We start from the raw sequence: 26,105 nt of genomic DNA on the forward strand, positions 1-26,105 counted from the left end.
TAAACACCGTAGACCACAAGCTTAAATATATTGAAGAGAAAGATAGATGGGAACAAAGGGAAGCATAATAATTTTTAAAAAATCATAGTGAAGCAGTGAACCTGGGCTTATGCTAAACAAAGTGAAGGTTACATTGAACCTTACCGCCACATCTTTTTCAAGAAACTGGCTTTGGCGATGAGTATTACATCTGAGTGCTACGGTGGGGTCAGTTCAAAGAATATTCCCGATCCCCATCATCACAGCAGCCAGTCTTCAGCCAATTTGATCACACCGTACTATATCAAAAAACGGTTGAGAACACTGGATGCAGCAAATGGTTTTGGACCACACAAATTCACAGCTGTGGTACTGAAGACTTGCACTCGAGAACTAGTCATGTCTCTAATGAGACTATCCTGATACAGCTACAACACTGGCATCTCCTTGACAGTGGGAAAAATTGTCCCAGGTATGTCCCTTCCATAGAAAGATGGAGAAATCCAATCTGGGAAATCACCACCCTGTTAGCAAAGTGATGGGAGGTGTTGACACTGTCATCGTGTAATATTACTTGCCAATAACCTACTTACAGATGCTCAGTTATGATTTCACCAGGAATATTTGACTCCAAACCTCATTATAGTCATGGTCCAAACATGGACCAAAGAGCTGAATTTTAGATGCAAGGTGTGAGTGACTGTCCTTGACACTAAGGTACTATTTGACAAGTGTGATAGTGAGGAAATAAGTCAATAGAAATTGAAGGGAAAATATTCCAATGATTGTAGCAATACCCAAGACAAAAGATGGTTGGGGGTCAATCAACACACAACAGAACATTGTTGCAGAAACTCCTCGTGGGAGTGTCCTACGCCCAACCATCTTCAGCTGCTTCATCAATGACCTTCCTTCCAATACAAGGTCAGAAGTGGAGATGTCTGCTGACGATTGTGCAATGTTCAATTCCCTTTATGGTTCCTCAGCAAATGAAGCAATCCATGCCTTCATGCAACAAAGCTAGACAACATTCAGGCATCAGCTGATGAGTGGCATGTGACATTTATATCCCATATTTGCCTGGCGCTGACCATTTTTAACAAGAGGACATCTAATGGCAGTGCCATTGTCTTGCGCGCTAGTTCTAAGGCTTAGGGTGCATAGCTAAGGTCAGCTAAATAGATTGAGTGAGACCTTTGAATTTTCCAGACCACAATTCAGTTATGCACTAAATGGTAACAGGGCTACTAAGGTTCTTCAGGGAGCAGTTTACATTGCATGTATTCCTCTCCCCAAATGACATTCCCATTTAACTGGCATTCCATTCTCCCCTGACTCAGGTCACACTTGTGTTGAGCTAGCCAATAGCACAGCACTGGCAAGAATATTATCATCTGATGCAATCTAGTGAAACTCTATCTTTAGATTTCACCCATTAAATGAGATGCAGACTACAGTGGTTAACATAACTGTTATACCAACAGGCCTGCAGTCCCAGAAACAGCTATCCACTCTCCCTAATGTTTCCATCTATTTGTTTACAAATTTTAAAAATTGTCCATACCTAAAACTGCGGAGCCAATCAATTCTCTGACAGCTCTTGCCTGCTTTCACTGGGGTTAGCTGTGCTATTCTGGGTAATGTCATATTTCATTTGAAAATCATTTGTGTTCTGAGATTTTTATTTTCCTTCCCACCCCAAGTATCTCAGAATATTTTGGTTCTTTAATAAGGTTAGAGTGCTCAGATATGTCAATTTGCTGAATTTATATTCCTCTTCATGCTTCCAATGGTGAATCCTGTGCCAGTTAACCAGTGGGGTAGACATAAGACAGACTGAAGATGCTGGAAATATGGAGCAACACAAAAAAGTGCTGGAGGAACTCAGCAGGTCAGGCAGCATCTATGGAGGGAAATGGACAGTTGACGTTTTGGGCCAAGACCTCCTGATGAAGGGTGTCGACCCGAAACATCGACTGTTCATTTCCCTCCACAGATGCTGCCTGACCCGCTGAGTTCCTCCAGCATTTTTTGTGTGTTGAACCAGTGGGGTGGACTGTGAAAAGAAGGGAATAACATTAGTTGGAAATAAAATGGATGGTTTAATGGATCTCAACTTGTCCATAAAAGCTACTGCAGCAGATTTTTGATTGCTGATCTATGCAGTCTTATCCCAAGATCAGTGCAAGTCCTTTGCCATACCTGGTCACGATTATGGCATTTAAGTAATTAGAGTTGTTTTAGTGTTAGTGGCTATTTTTTGAAATCCACCTGTGGTGTTACAGAAACTACTTCTAAATTCCAGGACCCATCAGTTCCTGAAAGTGTTGTCTGATTACAACTCCACAGTTCAACCAAAAACATAAGCTGAATGAACGTCAGGTAAGAAGAGGGAAAAGCTTTGTTTTCAAAATAAATTTTTGATTAAAGAATGATACAAGTACTTTTTGAAGAGATGTCTGTCCAGTGTGACGCTACTTGAGGAACTCTGTACCGTCTGACGCAGGAGGTCCATGCAGTATTTCAGACGGGGGTCAGAGGTCAGCAGCCCAGTTGATTTCAATGCCTGCATTTAAAATAAAACACACTTGAGAAAAGATCTGTATCAAATAACATGAAAATCCACAAGGTATCTGGACACTTTGAATTAGTGCAACTTGAAGAAAATACAGTAAGGCTACAAAAAAAAAACAAGAGCAATATTTTACTTCGGCCTTTGTAACTTTTTCATAAGGCTTTTTTCTTTCCATCTCACCAGTTTCTCTCTACCTGCCTTCTTTTGTCTTCTGAAGGTGGTCTATGATTCTTGCTGAGTTATGATTTTGCTAGAGATAAGCCAACTAGGACATCTCAGCCTAGGCTGCTATCCGTCAACATTTGAGTGGTTGTGGCCTATTGAACCGTGGTTGGTATTGATACCAACTGATCCTGTCAACTGGTTCTCAAACTTCAGAACCCCAAAGGATTATTTTTTTTCCCTCCTTCCCCAATGGCTGATTGCCCAGGCCACTTTCTATGCCTCTTCTGCCACCCCAACTGTGGTTAATTAATTTACAAGAAAAAAAATTAAATTTTTTATATATACATAATATATATATATAATATATATGCGCATTGATGTAGTTTATAAAATAAGCTATGATAGAGACCAATAGAACAAAACTCAATGTTGCTTGGTACTTGTTAATCATAGAGTAGAAGAACAGTTATGTTAAATTCAAAGTTGTGTCTAGTGGTCATTAAAAAGCAAACATGGAGGCAGCTAGCCTGCCTCCTAATGACTGAGTTAATAATCCCATTCCCTGACATACTTTTGAACTAAACAGGTTTGCTTCAATCATTGGTGTTCACTAATGGTAGTGTAGCGGTTAGCGTAACGCTTTACAGTGCCAGCGACCCGGGTTCAATTCCTGCCGCTGTCTGTAAGGAGTTTGTACGTTTTCCCCGTGTCTGCGTGGATTTCCTCCGGGTGCTCTGGTTTCCTCCCACATTCCAAAGACGTACAGGTTAGGAGCTGTGGGCATGCTTTGTTGGCGCCGGAAGCATGGTGACACTTGTGGGCTGCCCCCAGAACACTCTACGCAAAAGATGCATTTCACTGTGTGTTTCGATGTGCATGTGACTAGTAAAGATATCTATCTATCTACTAAGTTTGTTAGGTCAGTTGTAGGGTTGCTGCATTTGTCATACAAGTGCCCAGGCTAAAAAAGGAAGGGAAACAAATCAGAATTCCCATTTCTGGTCACTATCCAATGGTTCCTGTGTACTAATGAGCATTGGAAAAGGGCAGGATGAGGACTTGACCATGATGTTTCCACAGTCAAGCAGCCCGCTACTGATGTTCTTTGACTTGCCTCATGCAAAAGAAAGTGATCGCTTGGATCAGGTTCTTTATGTAGTTGATATCCTATCGAATAAGCAAGTACTTGCAACTGTTGAATCTCCCTCCAATAGAGTCTAATTTAATTTGCATTAACCCAATTACAGTAAGTAGCCTCAATCATGGACAGGGAAAAGGATGTGCAAATCCACTTTTTAAACATGCATGGTGGTGGTCTCTCCCTCCCCTCCCCCACCATGTAGACTGAAGTAGAGAGTCCTGTGATGATGAGTTCAGGTCCAATCACTGTATGGGTGCTTGCACTTCTTTGGAAAACAAGAACAGATTAATGCACCCACTCTATTGAATGTCAAAATGATTGTTTGCATACTGTAAGTGTTTGTTCACTGTTGACTTTCTGCTGTGCTCCAGCTTCTTATCTATGTTTAAATAAATCAGTTCAAATAAAAGGTCCATCTGCCACTCAGTAGGATTTCCAGTCCAGTCTTTAAACCAAATAATCACAACCATTGGAACCTTTGTTACTGCAAATTGGGAAGGAGCTCTTGACATTTAAAGGGACTTTCCAATACTTGGGTTCCCCCTAGTTTTGTTTGGACTATTATTAGGAAGAGCTTATTTTTCAGTCTGTGTGACCTAACTCTTTCCACTTACCTTTCCCCCATATCCCTCAATACATTTTGTTAAGAAAAATCCATCAAACTTAAAGTTAAAAGTTGAGCCAACATTGATTACCATATACAGAAGAGAATTCTAAATTTCTACCACAATGGGTTTTCTAACTTCACACTTCACCTCTGAAACCCTGGCTGCAACGTTTAGACTCGGGCTCCCTAACCAGCTGAAATTATTTCCTACAAAAGGTCTCCAGCTCTGTTTGTCTTTCTACAGATGCTGCCTAACCCACTGAGCATTTCCAGTGTTTTCTGTTTTAGTTTCAGGTTTTCAGCATCTGTAGATTTTTATTTTCATTGAAATTATTTCTATTTGCCCTTTATTCCCTGTAATATCTTGACTTCATTAAGTTATTTTTCAACTTAATATTCTAGGGACTGTGGCTCTAGTTTGTGCAGACCATGCTTATAATTTAACCCTTAGAATTCATATATGATCTTGATAGTTTCATACTGCACTACCTTCAAGGTCAATATATCCTTCCAAGGTGCCAGAGCTGCTCAAGCTACTCCAGACATGGTCTAACTAGGGTTTGTATCACTGCAGCATAACTTCTAAACTCTTACTCCAGTCCTCTAGACAGAAAGGCTAACATTCCATTAGCCCTTTTGATTATTTTCTGTATTTTAATGATCTGTCTACAACACTCATTGGCCCTTCTGCTTTTGTTTCTTTCATTTCGAAGGTACTATGTACTAGTCTTTGACCTCAGATTTTACCATCTTTATATCAGTTTGCCACAATTTTACCTGTTCATACTATTAGTATCCCTTTTTGGCTAATGTTTCATCTGGCTGCTTGCAGTGCTGCCCATCTTGCTGCAGTCAGAAAACATGAATACATGGCTCTTTATCCCATCAAAGACATTTATAAATATAATAAATAGTTGTTAGTCACAGGCCACCGCCAAGGGGTTGAGTAATGAAACTTAAAAAGCAAGTTTATAGATCTTCTCTATGGAGAATTGTTATTAATTGCTCAGATATTAAGTTTGAGATTTTGGCAGAAGCGTCATATGGCACAGAAACAGGCCCTTCAGCTCACCAAGTGCATGCTGACCATAAAGTACTCATTTACACTGACCCCATTTTATTGCCCCACATTCCCACCAACTTCCTCAGATTCTACCACTCACACACACTTGGGGCAATTTACAGTGAATGATTAACCCACCGACCTGCACATCTTTGGGATGTGGGAGGAAAATGGAGCACCCATGGTCATAGAGAACATGTAAACTCCACACACAGACAGCACGGGAGGTCAGGATTGATCCTAGAGCTGTGAAGCAGCAGTTCTACCTACTGTGCTGTTGTGCTGCCCCAAACATATTTCTAGAATTACTCAATGCAAAAGTTAGGGCCTTTGGGAGAGGAGGAAGAGGGACAAAAAAAATCAGAGGGGAAAACAGAAAGAAAGAGCAATAAACCTTCAGTCTGTAAGTGCAGGATCAAGGTGACTCTTAACTGCTTCTGGACTACATGGTAAGGACAGTTTATATCCATGGTGAGAACCCTATTTGTATCATTCTCAGCCTTTAATGGGGTGCAAATCTCTGGTCTTCACTGCTTAATGCCGAAACCAGATAACTATCTGAGTGGATGCTGTTGGGCAGGTGGCCTCTCTCAATCATCACTAACTTTTCTTTCCATATCGTGTAATGCACATTCATGACAGCCTATAATTTTTGATTCTAAACTAAAGTTGCTGGTTGTCCACACTACAGTGTATTGTTCAGAAACAAGTTGTCTGGAATTATGTCTTTGCATGAACTGTGTGTAAATGTAACTTCACAAAAATAAAATATTAATTTTGTAATAATAAAATGTTTCCAGCAGTAGGTTCAGCTTAATCTAACAGCAGTTCTAGATTTACATGGATCCAGTACAAAGCTGTCAGTTCCATAACAATAGGGCATTTCCATTGGAAAGTACAATAGACAGAACTGTTATTCTCTGAGCTGCTGTACTAACTAAACCTTCAACTATCCCCTCACTCCTTGTAAACAAGACTCAACTCTTGGTTTGGGACCTTCCACAGCAACACATTCCCTTGCACCACATAGAGTCACAGAGGGATACAGCATGGAAATGGGCCCTTCAGTTCATCAAGTCCACACCAACCATCAGTCACCCATTTTACACTAATCCTACAATAATCCCACTTTTTATTCTCTCCATATCCCTCCCCCACCCCAAACACTCACCCCCCCCCCCCATCCTCCTCTGTCAAACTTTGCAGTCTAGAACACATTGAAAATGCAGCGAAACCAGTACTGAATCTGCCCATCCTTTGCCGCAGCTTATTGGAGCATCAGTGCATTGTATTGCAAGGCAGCCGCAATCAAAATTTAAGATAGATTCCATCATCCTGGGAAGCATGTAGTCCAGGGAATCTTGAATAGTCAGTGGGGAAGGGGAGCAGACAGTAAAGGCATTTCAAAACAAGAGAAACTTTCAATAAATATGATCTCAAAATTGGCAAGATCAAAATGAGTATGGTGCTTAAGAAGAGAGCATCATAGGTTGCAAATTGTGCCTGGGTTGATGGTTCCCAGTAAGATACCTGTTTATTTTTAACAAAAACGTGACTTTCCATGGAAGGAACTGAGATCTGAATAAGCATGGTCTGATATCTTATAGTCAAAGCTGTGTGGTAAAGGTTAGGCATAAGCAGCATAACACAGGACAGTAGGGCACATCATGTGGTATGGCTTTGTGTGAGGGGGAGAGGCAGGTTAGCTCTCTGGATGTGCATTTGCTTACACTGATAAACTTGGGGATCGGAATCTGCTCCTGTCCCTCGGTGATTGTGTAGAAAAGCATATCCTCCAGTCCTGGCATCAAGCCCGGTTTGTGCTTCCTCCTGGGGATAAACAAGCGCAGTAACTGTGTCAAATGTATCACATGTTTCAACAAAGACCCATATTGAAGCTGACCTGATTGGGAGTCAACTGAATCTGTCCAACAGCATCATGTAGAAGCTGGGATGCATAGATATATCTGCAAATTGCGTAGCAGTCCACCATCCAAGCAATATCAGGCTGGCCATTTTATGCTGGTGGTTTAATTTCCTTTGGTATCATGCTGGTTGACATCTTAGCATTAAACTTGATTTTAATATTGGCTTAAAATAGTGAACAAAACAACTTTATGTCAACATGTTCACCATTCAAATAAAGTTGCAAAAACAGCAAGAAACATTTAATTAGCACCTAGTAAATATTCCAAGATGCTTCATAGAGAAGGGTGCTGAGCACTATTAGAAAAGTTAAGCAAGATAGTTGATTTGGAAGAGGATTCAAGGATGGACCAAGGTAGCAAGAAAGAATTTGCATATGTAAAAGGACCTTATCATGTCTTCAGGATGTCCCAGAATGCTTCACAAAGAGAGGATAATTTATAATGGGGAATAAAAAAAGCAGAGAATTTAAAGAATTGTTTTGTGTCTGTCTTCACAGAAGAAAGCACACAAAACCTGCCAGATATATTAGAGAACCAAGGGTCCAATGAAAGTGAGGAATGGAAGGCACTATTAGTCAGAAAATAGTACCAGAGAAGTTGGTGAGCTTGAAAGCTGGTTAATCCCAGAGACCTGTTGATTTGCATCCCAGAGTTTTGAAGAGCTGACTTTAGAGATAGCAGATGCTCTGGTTATCATTTTCCAAAGTTCTGGAATTATTCCGGTGGATTGGAGAGTAGCAAATGTGATCCCACTATTTAAGAAAGGAGTGAGAAAGAAAACAGGGAATAACCTAGCCTAACGTCAGTGATAGGGAAATTACTGGAATCTATAAAGAAGGATGTAATAACAGAACATCTTGAAAAGAATAATAGGATTGAATGGAGCCAATGTGGATTGATGAAAGGAAAATTACGTTTGACTAATCTGCTGAAGATGGTTGAGGATGTGACCAATAGAATAGATAAGAGGGAACCAGTGGATGTGGTGGGTTGGGATTTTCTGAAGGTGTTCGATAAGATTCCATACAGAAGGTTGGTTAACAAGGTTAAAGCAGATGAAATGAGGGGTTATGTATAGATAAGGATTGAGAATTGGTTGTCAGACAGAAAACAAAGAGTGTGAATAAACAGTTCATTCTCAGATTGGCAGGCTGTGACTAGTGGGGTATTGCAGGGATCAGTGCTTGGTCCCCACTGTTTACAATCTATATCAATAATTTAGCTGAGGGAACCAAATGTCATATTTCCAACTTTGCTACAGTATTAAAATAGAGGAGGGTTTGTGAGTACAGCAGAGGATGCAAAGAGACTTTAGGAGGATTTTTTTCAATGGATAGGGCTTTGGTGAGGTTGCACCTGGAGTACTGTGTACAGTTTTGGTCTCCTTGCCAATGCATGAAGTGCAGCAAAGATTTACTTGAGTAGTTCCATGGATGACGTGTTTGTAATGTGAGGAGAGGACATGCATGATGGGACTGTATTATCTAGAGCTTAGAAGAAAGAGAAAGATCTCATTGAAACTTTAAAAATTCTTAAAGAATTTGACTAGCTAGATATAGGGAGGATGTTTTCCCTGCTGAGGGTTCTAGAGCGGGGGACACAGTTTGAGAATGAGGGGTAGACTGAGATGAGGAGAAATTTCTTTGGTCAAAACAGACATTGATGGATTTCTGAACATCAAGTAATATGGGGATAGTGCAGGAAAATGGTGCCAAGGTTGATGATCAGTCATGATCTTGATGTATGGCAGAGCAGACTCAAAGGGCAAGATGGTCTACTCCTACTTAACATGTTCTTATGTTCATTTACAATAAAGTGCTTCGAAGTGCATTCGTTATTAAGTAGATAAACACAGTAGTTAACTACCATACAACCAGGTCCCAAGAAGTGAGACAGATGACTGGTTATTCTATTGTTGATGATGTTGGCCTGGACACCAGGTGAACTCCCTGCATGTACTTGAATAATGCCACAGGATTTTTTTTACTTTCACCAGAACCACCAGACAAATGGCTTGGTTTTAATGCCTCAACAGATAGATGAGGAATGACTGGTTTGGGAAAATGTTTCTGTATGTGGCACCAGTATAGCTGAAGATAGAGTGAAGAGATGCTTGATGTGTAGGGGGGCAGAGTTAGAACAGGTATTGTTTGGGACATGGGTCTTGAGGAGGCTGCTGTGGAGAAAGGCAGGGAGGGATTTGTGAAGAGGAATGTTGAATTAGTATTTTGGGGGGGACATCAAGCACTGAGAAATAGGAGAGCAGGAATAGTAAACAGTTCAGTGAATGTGTAAAGTGACCATTAGGGAAACCAAGTATGGAGGTAAGCTATGTTTCAGTAGTGGTAGATGATATTGCTGAGGTAGAAATGGGTGGCCCTGTTGAAGCATATGATAAATCTATTGCATTTGTGAACTAATACATGCAGCCATGGAACACTGGGGTGAGGGATGCAGATGGTATTGGTGAGTGGTAAGCAGGGTTGGCATGCATTTTCACAGAAAAGGATGGCGTGGAGTGGCAAGCAACATGCTTGTCAGGAAGAGATTGCAAGGTGGGAGGTGGCTACAGGTGAATTGACACTCAGTAGCTGTCACGCAGTAGCTTACAATCAGTTTAAGAGCAGCATAAGGACAAGGTGCAGGTCACCCTGCCTTCTCAACCAGGGGATACCAGACAGACAGAAAGTTTTAAAAAAATTCAATTCATGAGATATATCTGGTAGAGAAATAACAGGTGCAGTCACTATGCAGATGGAATAAGTTTCAATGTTAAAAGGGGAAGTTAGTACAGAAGGGATTATGCTTCTGTAACTGTATCAGATGGATTCATGAATGAAAAGCTGCCTAACTATCCTGAAGAGACAACTTCTGAACTAGAATTAACTGGTCTTAAGTGTTTTAACAAAGGAATATCTTTCATTTATATAGTCCCTGATCACATCTTGCAGAAGCATCCCAAAGCAGTTCACATTGGTAAACTGGTAAATTAAATTAGTAATTTGGTTTATTATTGTCACATGTACTAAGTTACAGTGAAAAACTTTGTCTTGCATGCCATCTATACATCTCATTTCATTACAATAGTGCATTGAGGTAGTACAAGGGAAAACGATAACAGAATGCAGAACAAAGTGTTACAGAGAAAGTGCAGTGCAGGCAGACGGTAAGGTGCAAGACCATAATGAGGTAGATTGTGAGGTCAAGAGTCCATCTTATCGTACTAGGGGACTGTTCAATAGTCTTATAACAGCAGGATAGAAGCTGTCCTTGAGCCTGGTGGTACGTGCTTTCAGGCTTCTGTATCTTCTGCCCGATGGGAGGAGGGAGAAGAGAGAATGTCCGGGGTGGGTGGGGTCTTTGATAATGGTGGCTGCTTTCCTGAGGCAGCAGGAAATGTAGACAGAGTCCATGGAGGGGAGGTTGGTTTCCATGATGTGCAGAGCTGTGTCCACAACTCTCTGCAGTTTCTTGTGGTCCCAGGCAGAGCAGCACATGAGTTATAATGTGAATTAATTTAGTATGTGGGTAAGTATTTAAACATTTTGCTCACAGCAAGGCCTCATAAGCTGGAGCGGTAGGTTGAGATGGGCATGTTTACCAAGACACTGGAGAAACATCCTGTTCTTCTAACTGTGTCATGGGATCTTTAACAAATATAAAAATGACCAAAATAACCACCTGAAGGAAACCTCCAACAATGTAGATCAAGTCTTAGATCAGGCTCAAATCCTGCCTTCTCACAGAGGTGAGAGTGCTATCCATTGAGCCAAATTGATACCACTAGAGTCTTTTTACATTTGTGCAGGGTCTGGCTAGATAAGGATTGTGACTATCAAATGGCTGAAATGGTATCAACTGGAGGTTTGTGTTTGCGCACAAAAGCTATCAAACTCCAGAAGAACCATGAATAAAGCACTCCCTTGAAAGACTTTGTGAATCTGAAACTATATCTTCTACAGTGTTGTGGCAAGTGATTTCTGTATTTGTGAGTAGCAGGTGGTGGTCTTGGACACATCCGACTGGTAGGTTTCAGCACATTTTCAGGGGCCTGATATTGGGCTACTGGCCTCTACATCATGGACATGGAAAAAGCAGACCCAGTTAATAACAATAGGACAATTTCCCTGACAAGGTATTTATGATGCAAATATAAATGTAACCATGATTGACTGGAATTTAGATTGAAGCTTATCTTGTACAGGCCCCTCTGATGTAACTGAGATTAAGGTATGTCCAAATAAGACCCATGCTGTCACTTACTACAGAACATGGCTAATTTTGTTACAGTTTAAAAATTGTTGTCCCCTTAAAATGTTTGGTGAACTGATGTGAAAATAAAGCTCAAGGCTGTTCACAGGGCCTTTGATAAAGTACCTCCTTACAAACCTCTTTGGAACATAGAACCATGTTGTATTAAAGGGATATTGGTAACTTGGATACAGAATAGGGTGCTGGGACAGGAGGGAGAGAAATTAATGTTGAATTGGTGTTTTTCAAAATGGAGGGGAATATGCATCAGGGCCCCCTCCCCCCAAGTATTCAGATTATTGTTTTTCTTGTTGTATGTAAATTACCTGAATTGGGTATTAAAAATGTTTGAAGATTGCAAACTATGCAAAACTTGGCAATTATAAAAAATGAGCATGGAAGTAGGAGACTTCAGGAGGACATAGCCAGACTGATGAAATGGGTGGATATGTGATGATGCATTTTAATGTGAATAAGTATAAAGTGACACATGTTAGGAGAACCGACCTGGAGACAGTATAAATCTATTGGCGTGGTGGGGGGAGGGGGGGTAATGGCACTAGGTGCATGAACTGGAACTGGATCTTCACAGATCTTTGAAGGTGACAAATTGATAAGGTTGCATATGGGATACTTGACCTAGTAAATTTGGGCATCTCTACCTAGGCCCCAGCTGGAGTATCATTTGGAATTCCGGGTCCCACATTTTAGAAAGGATGTCAAGACCCTGGAGGGGGTAGAGATATTAGGTACGAGAAGCTTCAGTTATCTGGAAAACCTGGCAAGGTTATGATGGTCTTCCATAGAGCAGATAAGAACATCTGAGACTACAAGTTCAGTCAAATCGTGGAGTATATTTCCATGTCACCAATTCATGACGCTTTGTGGTGGTACTTCAATTTCTGCATCACAATGCCAAGTCCTTGTAGGTAAAGTGACATTTTGTACCAAGGGAGTATCACATTTCTGGGTAATGTGACAGGCTGACATTGGCATTTTTGGAGACTGTTATTTACTTCATTATGATGTTTGGTTTTAAGCACATGCTATTGCCTTCTTGGTCACTGGAAAGTGTACTTCAAGTCAGATATTTACAGGGCTAAGACACATCAGGAACAGTTGAAAGGACACCTGAAAAGTTCCTCCAGTATCAAATGTAATGAGGGTTCAAGGCTTCAGGTGACAGGTGGCAATTGCAGGTGAAACTTCTGATAGGGAAGGCTTGGATAAGCTCCAAATATAATATTTCCTGATCGGTGGTACAATATGGAAGAAAGTGTGCTAGTTCTGATGAAAAGCCATTGACCTGAAATACGAACTCTATTTCTCTCTCCACAAATTCTTACTGACCTGTTGTGTATTTCTAGAACTTTCTGTCTTCATTTTGGATTTCTAGCATCTGCAGTTTAAAAATATTCGGATGCGAGATAAATCAGAAGGTACATGAGCTACAATGCTACTAAGACACCAACATCTCCAAGCCTTACCAAAGGCTCAGGGTCAGCAAGGACCCATTTGCAGACCTTTGCTATCTGCTAAAGGACACCTGAAGCTAAGAGGCCCAGGCATAGTTTTGCCAGTGGCACCATTACCTTCGTCTATTTGCATCCAGTTCATTCCATGCTAGCACTGTTGTATCAGTTATAGTCACACATGCATTTAACAGGTGACTGATCCATTCATTTATATAACCATCTGTTTCATCTCCTTTCCTCCTGAGGATCAAAAGTACTAGACAGCCATCTGTGCAGTAGCTTCCTGCTGCCCCTCTGGCACCATCTCATGTTCCTCCTCATCTTGTACTGTGAGCTACTCAGAGTTACCTGCTGAAGCCACTAACTGTGTCTTTCAGCTGTGTGTGCTGGTGCTTGCAGATGTGGCTAGAAGATTGCAAAGTGCTATGATGTTCTGTCTTGTCCTGCTTCACTGGAATTGTTGACAGTTTGCCAACAGTGATCAGGAAGTAACATTGCTGTCTCTATGAAGTAGTTCCAATAGAGCTTGCATTATACAGTGGCAACTGTGCGTGCTGATTGCATGTACATCTTGTGAGCGTGAGAGAGGATGAGGGGAAAAACTAAGCATTATTGTCCTACAGCTTGAAGGACACTTCAACAGCCTCTTATTGCCACAAAGCCTTCAGAAGGAAGGCTGTCATTCTTGGACTCCTCCAAAGTAGTTGAAAATTGATCTCTGAGCCCACCTGGTGATCTAGGTGCCAACTTGTTACTCAGGAGTATCGCTGTAAGTTGAAGTTTCACACTTGGACGTTTGCCTGAGCTTCAGTCCATCATGGGTGTAATTAAGTGACCAAGCTTCACACAGTGAAGTTTTCATGAAATCTTTTTATCTGCATATCCCTTGGAACATGGGAGTGAACAAAGGCTTTCCATTGTAAACTGGACTGCAGTGTGCCTTAAGGGTATGCAGTGGTGAATAGTAAAAATACCATACGGTATCTATGGACTCAGGGGTGGATGTGGAACAAATAACATTAGGGCACACTGTGGTATGTGCAAGTAGTCTGTGTATCTGTTAAATACAACTCTTTGCTCGGCTTACCTTAGCAGTGTCTTCAGGATATGCCATCTTCTTCCATGTCTATGCCTAGCTCATGCAATGATGCAACCAGGAGGCTAGGTCCTAGCTGTTAGTTTCCGACGGAAACGTGGCTGTTTGCATACTGGGAACACTGCATACAGGAGCAGCCACGATACCACCCCGCTACTCATTGCTCATCCACCACCCTGCAGTTATTGAATGGGGACCAAGAGCAGTAACCTTGGATGAACCAAACAGATCAGGAAGATCCCATGGTACACTGTTTACTGCTCTTAGCCAATGCAGGCTTCACCTCGGTGCCTCTTGGTTACTAAAGAAAAAAATCAGCCAGAGCTCCCAACAACTCTTGCTACATACAGTATGGACGAGTGAATGGAGAGTGGGCGGATCAGTTTTGGCTATTTCCAATCCCACTGCCCAACTTGGATTGAATAATGGACACTTCAAGTACCTGGGAGCAGTTGGCACCCTGTCAACAATTGCGCAGAAAGCAGAGGAAGGAAGGAAGGAAGAAAATTAACAATGAAAGACCTTAATATATGACATCAATATAGTTCGGAAGCTTCTGCGCAAACTCAGTGCTTTGTGGACCTCCGGAGCGTGCTAAAACATTTTAAACAAGCAAATTGGTTTCGTGACGCAAAGATCTGAATGCTATCATTATGCCAATTCATTGTAAAACACAGCATTTTGCCAGCTTGGTGATGTCCGAACATGATACCAGTTAGCTTCCAGGAATTGAGACCAGCCACACAAACTGTCACTTAAAGTGAAATCCAATTGTGCTCAATTATTAAACTTTTCCGGATATTTTATTGAGAGATTCGCGGGAATTTCGAAACAAGATTTCAACAAATGTTACTCTGTATTGGTGTGTTAACCTTCAATAGCATCTCACATCGTATCTTTGATATCAAGAACGGACAAGAAAAAAAAGTACTTTAGAGAAGCGTAGACTTCGGGGTGACTTAATAGAGCTTTATAAGATGAAGGGACTAGGTTGCGTTCGAATAGTTTCGGGAGAAATTGGAGGACATAATAGCAACACAAGACCAGAGCTCGAAACCAAAAGGTGGTTCATTCCCCAGGCAATAATTATCCTCGGGGATAGGCTGCGCTCTCCTGGGAACACTGACTCTCTTAATTACTTCAGGCGAGAATGGGACCGGTTTTTGCCTTGGGTGTTTTACCAGGGTTGGTGATTTACCAGGGTTAATGGGGTCTCCTGGGCTAGGAAAGGAATTTCCCAGATATCACCCACCTCCTAATTGGCCTGTTTTTTCGTAGCTCTGGGCGAGGTGGCAAGTGATGCTCGTGACAGTGCAGTTGTGTGGCAAAACGCTGAATGGACCAGAGGGTTTTATTCCTGCATGTTATTGTCGAGTATTCAATGTTGCGAGAATGTTGCCTGCAGATAGCCTGCCAGTATTTCCCTTCAGTTATACTATCCGTTCAGAGTACACTCTCCCACGGAGAGAGTGCGAAATGATGCTCAATCAAACTCCACTTATAATTGAGAGACTCGCACATTACTGGAAACTCAAACACTGCAAACTGCAGATTAAATGATGCGAAAAATAATCCCCAAGTGGTTAATTATTTTTAATTCCAGCGGGATAATTTCCATACTACCACATGAATGCATTTCTATTTATAGTGTGCTGCGAATAAATTGATGTATTACAATAAAGAAGCACGCGTTGTTCACTTCTACCATGTTTGATTCGTGTAGACTCTAAGCATCGCTTCTTTAAATAAACCAAAACAGTCCAAAACATTTAAACGTTAATGTGAACCATTACATTTCACCCAATTTCCTCAATTACTTCGAGAAGTTTCAGAAAACTCACAGCGTTTACCAAGCCAGATCCATTCTGATTACAAATAGGAAATGACTGAATTAATGAAATAGAATGAGGCCTGTCAACAAACAAAAGTTACTCGAGTGGAGTCAATGTTAATCTGGCCCATTTCACAGAAACGGACCAACCTGCGGTGTGAATGTGAAGCGGGTTGGAGCTCAGGTCTGTGGAGGGTATTTTTACTCACGGTTCTTTCTGTGTATATCCGTCCTCTTTCGCCTTTTTGACCTCGGACTTAGAAGGGTTGAGGAGAGGGGTTCTATCCGAACCACTGACACTGCTCTCTGCCCGCCGTCCAGGAGGATGTTGCCATTTCCACAGCCAGTGGATAAAGCTGTTGGGTTTACCCGAACTATTGACAACTCTAGACTGACAGACTCCCGCGGTGAAGCCAGGCAGTGATTTTAAACGATGCATTCCAGAAGAGCACCGATCAGATTTCCTTTGCTACGTAAGGACCCCTTTCTTCTTGCTGGCTAAATTACCTGCCTAGTTAACCCTTCTCTACTGTGTTGATTCACTAAGTCAGTTTGTTAGTTACCTCGCTTCTCTCCCATCTATAAATTCACGCTAACGGCAGACACGCCACGCGAGCAAACATTACAAAAGTGGGCGGGATGATATCCTGGTTTGACAGGGCGAACGTCCAACCAAGTGCGCCGTAACCCAGAAGGCGGGACACTAGCATGTTAGGCTGGCCGGCTACACTTGAGATTGGGCAATTTTAGCACTAGCCAGTCGGCTGTGATAAGGTGAGCCGGGGTATAGGCATTGCGGGCACCTGGCGCTGGTTATTTAAGTGGGAGGCACTGGAGCAGGAAATATGTCATCCACGGCTTTCTGACGTTTCACTGGAATTGAAAAGTGGCGTATACTTAAGCTCTTTCTGTACAAAAATTGTATATTTCCTTCATTACAACATTGATATACACTTTAGAAAGTACTTCATTGGGTCCAAAGCTGTTTGGGATGTCTTGAGATGGTGAAAAATGATGTATGAACACAATCATTTCTTTTACATTAACCAAGAACAACCTGTGGAGGCAAAGGGATGCAGGGTCTCCACCCGAAACATGGACTATCCCTTTGTCTCCACAGTTGCAGGCCTTAATGAGGTTATAAGGAAAAGATAATGCATTTTACATTGGAATGATACAGGAGAGGCACTTGAGTAATTCAGTGGGGTTCCTGCCTTTTGCCAGATCCAAAATAAAACTCAGAGTAGGGTAGGACTGGTGTCAGGCTTTCAAGTTAGATTTGATTTACAAGTGGTGGAAATTCATTAACAATTTAATGCTCCATAATGTGGGACACAGAACTTTTTAAAGCAATTTGTTAACCTGTTAACCAGGCATTTGACACTACATTGGACCAAAAACATACCTACCTTTTGTCAACAGTACTGAAGAGAACCACTGGTGAGGTATTCTTCATGGGTAAGTATGTTCCTGACTTTCACACCTGAATATCTGGTCTTCTACAGCAACCATTATAATCAGCGCAGGGGCCAGAGGCAGAGGTCAGTTGTGCTGAGCTGAGAGGTGGATGCACTTTATACCCAGGTTAACGCCAAGCATGTCTGGCATGTAATTTGAATGAGGTCACTAACCTGGATTGAAAGGGTAAGTGGTTTGCTTTTTATCTCTTTGCTTTACTTATTGTTTTCAATTTATATCACTTAAATATGTTTTTAAATAAATTAATTGTTTTTAATATTTCCAATGATTCACCACCCTCTGGGTGAAGAAATTTCTTCTGATCTCAATCCTGAATGGCCAACTCCTTATTTTGAGACTGTGATCCCTGGTTCTAGACATCCCAGCCAGGGGAAATATCTACCCTGCATCTACCCTGTCAAACCTCATGAGAATTTTGTACACTTCAATGAGATTACCTTTCATTCTTCTGAACTCTAGAGATTACAAACCCAGTCTGCTTAATCTTTCCTCACATGACAAACCTGCTATCCCAGGGATCAATCTCGTGAACCTTTGCTGCACTCCTTCTATTGCGAACATACCCTTCCCCACATATCGCCTTCCTTTCTTATCAGATTCCAGAATCAACAGCCCTTTGTTGTCTCCATTTACCATCTCACAGCCTCTGTCTGTCTCTACCTCCACCTTCCCCTCCTCCCACCTGGCTCCATCTGCCCATCATCCCCCTCCTCACCTAGTTCCACTTATCGCCTGCCAGCTCACCCCTCACCCTTCTCTCTTTAAACTGTCTGTCTCCCCTCTACACTCACAGTCCTGATGCAGGGTCTCGACCTGAAACGTCAACTACCCCTTTCCTTCCACAGATGCTGTCTGTCCTGCTGAATTCCTCCCGCAATTTATTTTTTTGATTCCTTGTGTAGATCTGACCTGTACACAGTACTCCAGATGCAGTCTCACCAGTGCATTTCTACATTAACTTTAGTAATTTGTACATAAGGATGCCCTGGTTCCTCTGAACAACCAACACCTTTTAATCTCTCACCATTTAAAAATTACTCCACCTTTCTATTTTTTTCTACCAGAGTGGATGACCTCACATTTTTCCATATTATATTCCATCTGCCATATTCATGCCCATTCACTTAGCTTGTCCGTATCCCCTGAAGCCTCTCTGCATCCTCCTCACAACCTACACTGTCACCTACTTTTGTATCAGCAGCAACTTGGATATATTACATTTATTTTCATACTTTTTTCTGACATAGAAGGGGCCATTTGGCCCATTGAGTGTATGTCAGCTCTCAGAAAATCACATCAATCCACTCACCCACTTATTTCCTTGTAATGCCTTCTCTCTCTCAAATGCCCATCAACTCCACCCTGACTCTCCTATCATCCACCTTTACAAAGAGTAATTTACAGTAGCCAATTAACCTACCAACATCTTTGAGATGTGGGAGGAAACTGGAGCGCCCTGAGGAAACTTATGCAGTCACAGGGAGAACATGCAAAGGTCAGAATTGAACCTGGGTTACTGGAACTGTGAGGGACTGGCACTCCAGTAAAACTCCAATAATCTGCTATCCGATTGTTCGGAAATCCTGATGGTTCAGCACCTGGCCAACTGGATGCTGATTCCTACACTTCCTTTAACGCACCAGGGCCCCAGTTCTTGCTTTCACTTTAAACTCACTGGGGCCCCAGTTCCCGTTCTCTCCTGAAGCTCACAGGGGCCACTGTTACACTGTGCCACTTGATTACACTTGATCCTTTCATCCAATCATTGACATAAATCGTGAACAGTTGAGGCACCAGCAGGCACCTCACTGATCATAGCCTCCCAATCCAAAAATAACACATCTACTCCTACTGTCCATTCCCTGCCTATTAACCATTCCTCATCCCACGCCAGTATATTACCTGCAACACTGTGTGCTGTAATTTTGTTTATTAATCTCTTGCATGGCAATTTATCAAAGGCCTTCTGGAAGTACAAATGCCTAATTTCCACTGGCTCCCCCTACAACCTATAACATATGTTGAAACTATTATTTAGAACATAGAACATTACAGCACAGTACAGGCCCTTTGGCCCACGATGTTGTGCTGACATTTTATCCTGCTCTAAGATCTATCTAACCCTTCCCTCCCACACAGCCCTCCATTTTTCCTATCATTCATGTGCCTATCTAAGAGTCTCTCAAATATCCCTCGTGTATCTGCCTCCACCACCTCTGCCAGCTATGCATTCCTCGCACCCACCACTCTGTGTAAAATACTTACCTCTGACATCCCCCCTATACCTTCCTCCAAATACCTTAAAATTATGCCCCCTCGTATTAGCCATTTTCACCTTGGGATAAAAGTCTCTGACTGTCCACTTGATCTATGCCTTTTACCATCTTGTACACCTCTATCAAGTCACCTCTCATCCTCCTTTGCTCAACCTATCATCATAAGACATGCTCTCCAAACCAGGCAGCATCCTGGTAAATCTCCTCTGCACCCTCTCTAAAGCTTCCACATCCTTCCTATAATGAGGTGACCAGAACTGAACACAATACTCCAAGTGTGGTCTAACCAGAGTTTTATAGAGCTGCAACATTACCTCGCAGCTCTTGCACTCAATACCCCGACTAATGAAGGCCAATACACCATACGCCTTCTTAACAACCCTATCAACCTGCGCGGCAACCTTGAGGGATCCATGGATGTGGACCCCAATTTCCCTCTGTTCCTCCACACTGCTAAGAGTCCTGCCATGACCTTGTATTCTGCCTTCAAATTCCATCTTCCAAAATGTATCACTTCACACTTTTTCCGGATTGAACTCCATCTGCCACTTCTCAGTCCAGCTCTGCATCCTATCAATGTCCTGTTGTAACCTACAGCAACCTTTTACACTACCCACAACACCACCAGCCTTCGTGTCATCTGCAAACTTACTAACCCACCCTTGCACATCCTCATCCAAGTCATTCATAAAAATCATAAAGAGCAGCGGTCCCAGAACTAACCCCTGTGGAACACCACTGGTCACCGACCTCCAGGCAGAATACTCTCCATCTACAACCACCCTCTAAGTTCCTGCCTAATAGCATCATAATTCCCCCTCCCCCAATTAAATACTTTCCCATATCGTCTGCTCCTATCCCTCTCCAAGGCTACGGTAAAGGTCAAGAAGTTATGGTCACTGTCTCCAAAATGCTCTCTCACTGAGAGATCTGAAACGTCATCAGGCTCATTGCCTAGTACCAGGTCCAATACGGCCTCTCCTCTAGTCGACCTGTCCACATACTGTGTCAGGAATCCTTCCTGGACACTGCTAACAAACTCTGCCCCATCTATCCCCTTTACACTAAGGAGGTGCCAATCAACATTAGGGAAGTTGAAATCACCCGTGATAACAACCCTGTTATTTTTGCACCTTTCCAAAATCTGCCTCCCAATCTGTTCCTCATTGTCTCTGTCCCTATTGGGAGATCTGTAGAATAATCCCAGTAGTGTGATTGTTCCTTCCTTTTTCTGACTTCCACCCACACTGACTCAGTGGACGATCCCTCCAGGACATGTTCCCTTTCTACAGCTGTGATACTGTCCCTGATCAGCAAAGCCACTCCCCCACCTCTTTTACCTCCATCCCTGTCCCTTTTGAAACATATAAACCCCGGAATATCCAGCAGCCATTCTTGCCCTTGTGACAGCCAAATCTGTGTAATGGCCACAATGTTGTAGTTCTATGTACTTACCCATGCTCTAAGTTCATCACCCTTGTTCCTGATACTTCTTGCATGAAAGTAGACACACTTCAGCCCATCCAGCTGACTGCAATTTTGCCCTTTCCACTGCCTGTCCTTCCTCACAGTCTTTCTACACTCTGCATCTACTTGTACACGAAATGCACCGACCTCTAAGCTATCACTCAGGTTCCCATCCCCCTGCCAAAGTAGTTTAAACCCTCCCCAACAGTTCTAGCAAACTTGCCCGCAAAAATATTGGTCCCCCTCCAGTTCAGGTGTAACCCGTCCCTTTTGTACTGGTCATACCTTCCCCAGAAGAGATCACAATGATCCACAAACCTGAAACCCTCCCCCCTCACCAACTCCTCAGCCACCCATTCATCTGCCAAATCAACCTATTCTTACCCTCACTGGCATGTGGCACAGGCAGCAATCCAGAGATTACTACCCTTGAGGTCCTGCTTTCTGATAGTTACAACCTCAAAAAAATTTTAACTGATTTGTCAAACATGATTAACCTTTCATAAATCCATGTTGACTCTGCCCAATCTGATTATTATTTTCCAAGGGCCCTGCTACCACTTCCTTAACAATGTATTCCAATATTTTCTCAGCTATTGATTTCATGTTAACTTATATGCAATTCCTTGTTTACTCTCTCCCTCCCTTCTTAAGCAGTAAAGTTACGTTTGCTGCTTTCCAGTCTGTGGGAACCATTCTGGGATCCATGGAAGTTTGGAAGATGGCAACCAGTGCATTCATTATCTCCATAGTCACCTCCTTTGAAACTGTAGGATGCAGTTCATCAGGTCCTGGAGGCTTATTGCCTTTCAGCCTCATTAATTTCTCTGATACTAATTATATACTTCTGATTTCTTTAAGCTCCTTATTTATTCTAGACCCCAAGTCCTCCACAACTTTTGCAAGGTTATCTTTGTCTTCAGAAATATTGACAAGCAGTTTGATAGCTTTTGACAGCAGAACAGCTACAGCAGCAAGCAATGGAGTTTGCTTGGACTCCCAGTGCTGGTAAAGGTTAGAAGTGCAAAAAGCTGTAGATGCTGGAAATCCGAAATAAACACAGCAAATGCTGGAAAAGCTCAGCAGGTCAGGTGGCATCTGTAGAGAAAGAAACAGAAATAAAATTTTAGGTCATTGACCTTTCATCAGAACTCAAACTTAAACTGTGGCCTTATTTTTGTTCTGGTGAAAAATAAAGATCCTGTGGCCATACATGGAAAAAATCCAGATAATGACTTGTCAACCTAGCAAAACCACTAAAAACAAATATATTAGGTGGTTCATTTGCTGTGAGACCTTGCTATGATCAAATTGGTTGTTTTGTTTTCCCGCAACAACAGTGAGTACACTTCAAAATTACTTAATTGGTTATGAAGCAATTTGATGTATAGTTATCAAAGTGCAAGTTCTTTTCTCCCTCTACTGTGTCTCTCAGCAATGGTCCAGGTTGGGTTTAATTTACTTGACCCTTTCTCTGAGGCTCAACAGTAACTGTTGAAAGGCTATCTAACTGTAGAGGATGCAACAAAACTGAGCATAGGCACAAACACTGAGCCATGAGGAAAGAGAAGTCAGTGATTTCTCTCTTGAGCTGAAGACCTGACAGTTCAGTGGTAAGAGATTGAGGGCCTTAAGTTTGGTTGTTAAAGTACATCCTAAGATCTGTTCAAATACTATGTTTTATTTAATTTGGTGAAAGCATTCTTGTCAAAAGGGGTAAATCCACGTTGGCCAGATGAAGTCAAACTGACGGTACCAGTCAATGATTTATTTTATCACATGCATTACAGCTGAGTTTTCACAGGTTTTGAACCTGGATAAAAAAACTCCCACTGTAACACATCCTCTTGTTTTAATGAATAGCATTTTCCATGGAGAAGGCACTTCACTACTCTTCATGAGCTCATCCCTCACACCAGAAGTGAGTAGTCACAATTCTTTGAACTGTTAAATGAAGAACTAGCAAGACCACACTGGCCAGAAGAACTGCAGAAATTATTAAGTTAGGCAAGGGGGAAGCAGCATTTTGATATGCATACAAAATAGTTGCAAAGAGGGTATGGCAGCGGCTCCCTGTGCTAGTCTGTGCCAGCATCAGGTCAAAATCTGAGTTTTAGGGAGAACATACCACTTGAGCAGTGCATATAGTGAAATTGTATGTTACTGGATACGAAATATAATGGCATAGTATTGTAAAATCCTACCAACACATTTTGAGAACTTGAATCACTTTGAAAAAAAATCTGGAAATAATAAACCAGTTTCAGTTGAAGTGAAATGAAGCTGTCAGATTGTTGTAAAAACCCAGCTGCTTTATTAATTTATGGAAGAAAAGCTGCTATGCTTTTTCTCTCTGGGTCGGTACATGAATCTAGTTCCATACGAGTCACGGTGTCTCTTCACTTTCCATCTGAAGTGTTCCAGCAACATAGTGGGAAGTCAGTCAGAAGGTCCGTTCCTGCTTCTCAGGGCAGCTAGTAAAACAACTCTACTTGTAATAACACAGAGAGAGCCTGAGGCTTGTGCTGTGTTAATCTGGGTGCAGCCATCTTTATTCTTTCTTCTCTTCACAGACTCTCCCTGCTGGTAAACTCTGGTAAACCAACAGTATAGCAACCCAAGGGCAGACAAACACATGAATGGCACAAGTCAGTATGCTACAATCCTCCTCCTTAAATTAAACTTTCCTTAACAAGAGTATACTGGTTATAACTGTTAGTCTTCAACTATGGAATTGAATGCACACTATTTTGGGACCATGCAAGATTGACAGGTTGGCAAGGAAACATCTATAATTCAACAAACCCAGGAATGCCCTGATCTTTGCCCTGTTGACTGATGCTGGTGGATTAACAATAGCATCCATTTTGCTCAGAGTTGGGTGTAGGCCTTGAATATCAATTTAATAGCCCAGGTATTCCATTGATCTTTGCACGAATTTGCACATTGCTATGTTACTGTGGGCATTAAAACTAGAACATCATCCATGTAGCATACAACATTGTTCTGCCCCTCTCTGCAAAACCTAGTCCACAGTGTTCTGGAAAATTACTGGTGCTGTTGAAACTCTGTAGACTAGGCTATGATGTGGAAGCAGTGGTAGGCAAGCTATTGGAGAGGATTCTTAGGGACAGGATTTACGAGCATTTGGAGAAGAATAGTCTTATTAGGGATAGTCAGCATGGCTTTGTGAGGGGCAGGTCATGCCTCATGAGCCTAATAGAGTTTTTTGAGGAGGTGACAAAACAAATTGATGAATGTAGAGCGGTGGATATGGTGTATATGGACCTTAGTAAGGCATTTGACAAGGTTCCTCATGGTAGGCTCATCCAGAAAGTCATGAGGCATGGGATCCATGGAGACTTGGCTGTGTGGATTTGGAATTGGCTTGCCCACAGAAGGCAGAAGATGATAGTAGATGGAGAGTATTCTGCCTGACTAGTGGTGACTAGTGGTGTTCCGCAGGGATCTGTTCTGGGACCTCCGCTCTTTGTGATTTTTATAAATGAAATAATTTTTGTAAGTTTGCAGATGACACATAGGTTACAACAGTATATAGACAGGATGCAAAGTTGGGGGGAGAAGTGGCAGATGGAGTTCAATCTGGAAAAGTGTGAAGTGATATACTTTGGAAGAATAAACTTGAAGGCGGGGTACAAGGTTAATGGCAGGATTCTTAGCAGTGTGGAGGAATAGCGGGATCTTGGGGTCCACGTCCATAGATCCCACAAAGTTGCCACGCAAGTTGATAAGGTGGTTAAGAAGGCGTATGGTGTGCTGGCCTTCATTAGTTGGGGGATTGAGTTCAAGAGCCGCGAGGAAATGTTGCAGCTCTATAAAACTCTGGTTAAGATAAGATATTTATTTATTAGTCACATGTACATCGAAACACACAGTGAAATGCGTCTTTTTGCATTACTGAGAACATGCTGGGGGCAGCCCTTTGTGGGTACTAATGATCAGGTAGACTTCTATCTTTGGATCCAACTCCAGCTGCTGGTATGCAAAGGATAAATACAGTTTACTGAAGAACATGCTGCCTGCCAAAATAGCAAATAAATCCTCTGCATTGGGTAATGGAATTTTTAGCCTTTTTTATCCAGCTGTTTGCCGTGACATTGTCACCACATAGCTTCACTGCCTTGTCTTGCTTTGGTACGACTATAGTAGAAACAGCCCCATCACTCCTCTCTATGCGTGACACAATGCCATGCCTCTCCAGATAATCCAGTTCATTCTCAACTGCTTCCGACACGGCATAGGGCACAGGTTGACACTAATGAAAGATGGGACGGGCTTCTGCTTCCACATGGATCTTCACCTTGAAATCCTTTAATTTTCCAGAGTCCTCCTTAGAGAGAGAAGTACATCTGTCGAATGCTTACTGAGTGCACATTGTGGAACACTTTCTTTGCTTTGTAAAATGAAGATCTTTTCCCTGTTCAGTCTGACCTTTCCCAGCCAGTTTCACCCCAATAATGCAGGGCTGTTTTCTGCACCCCCCCCCCCCCCCCACCACCACAACCACCATGAGCAGGATCCAGCTACTGCCTCCCTACCTCACTGGAACCTGAATCTCTCCAACAATAGGAATTTCATCTCCTGTTTATGATAAGAGCTGACTGGGTGATGGTTGCAAGGGGCATGTCAAAAGCTTCTCCTTGTATATGTGCTCTGGCACAAGTGACACAGATGCCTTGATGTCCAGTGTTTACTGACTTTTCCTGCCAGGTCCATCTGGAACTAATTCCATCTTTGCTTGAGTTGTGTGT

The 26,105-nt window shown here is 42.2% G+C and overlaps 2 protein-coding genes across 5 annotated transcripts in view; one reads left to right on the forward strand and one right to left on the reverse strand.

Moving 5' to 3' along the window:
* The window catches only part of LOC127566993 (glutaminase kidney isoform, mitochondrial-like), a 35,874-nt gene extending 19,178 nt beyond the window's left edge, over positions 1 to 16,696 (reverse strand). For 2 of the 3 annotated variants that reach the window (XM_052009593.1, XM_052009592.1), the window contains exons 1-3: positions 16,321 to 16,696; positions 7,261 to 7,360; positions 2,424 to 2,545 (exon numbers count right to left, since the gene is read on the reverse strand). In XM_052009593.1, coding sequence (XP_051865553.1) covers positions 2,424 to 2,545; positions 7,261 to 7,360; positions 16,321 to 16,550 — 452 coding nt within the window. In that variant the 5' untranslated portion in view covers positions 16,551 to 16,696. The remainder of the gene's footprint in view (positions 1 to 2,423; positions 2,546 to 7,260; positions 7,361 to 16,320) is intronic. The other variant, XM_052009594.1, reaches the window with a different exon arrangement.
* LOC127566991 (signal transducer and activator of transcription 5B-like) overlaps positions 1 to 26,105 on the forward strand; it is a 152,035-nt gene that overhangs the window by 9,440 nt on the left and 116,490 nt on the right. The window lies entirely within an intron of this gene.

Source organism: Pristis pectinata, chromosome X (genome assembly GCF_009764475.1).
Source record: "Pristis pectinata isolate sPriPec2 chromosome X, sPriPec2.1.pri, whole genome shotgun sequence".
NCBI lineage: Eukaryota > Metazoa > Chordata > Chondrichthyes > Rhinopristiformes > Pristidae > Pristis > Pristis pectinata.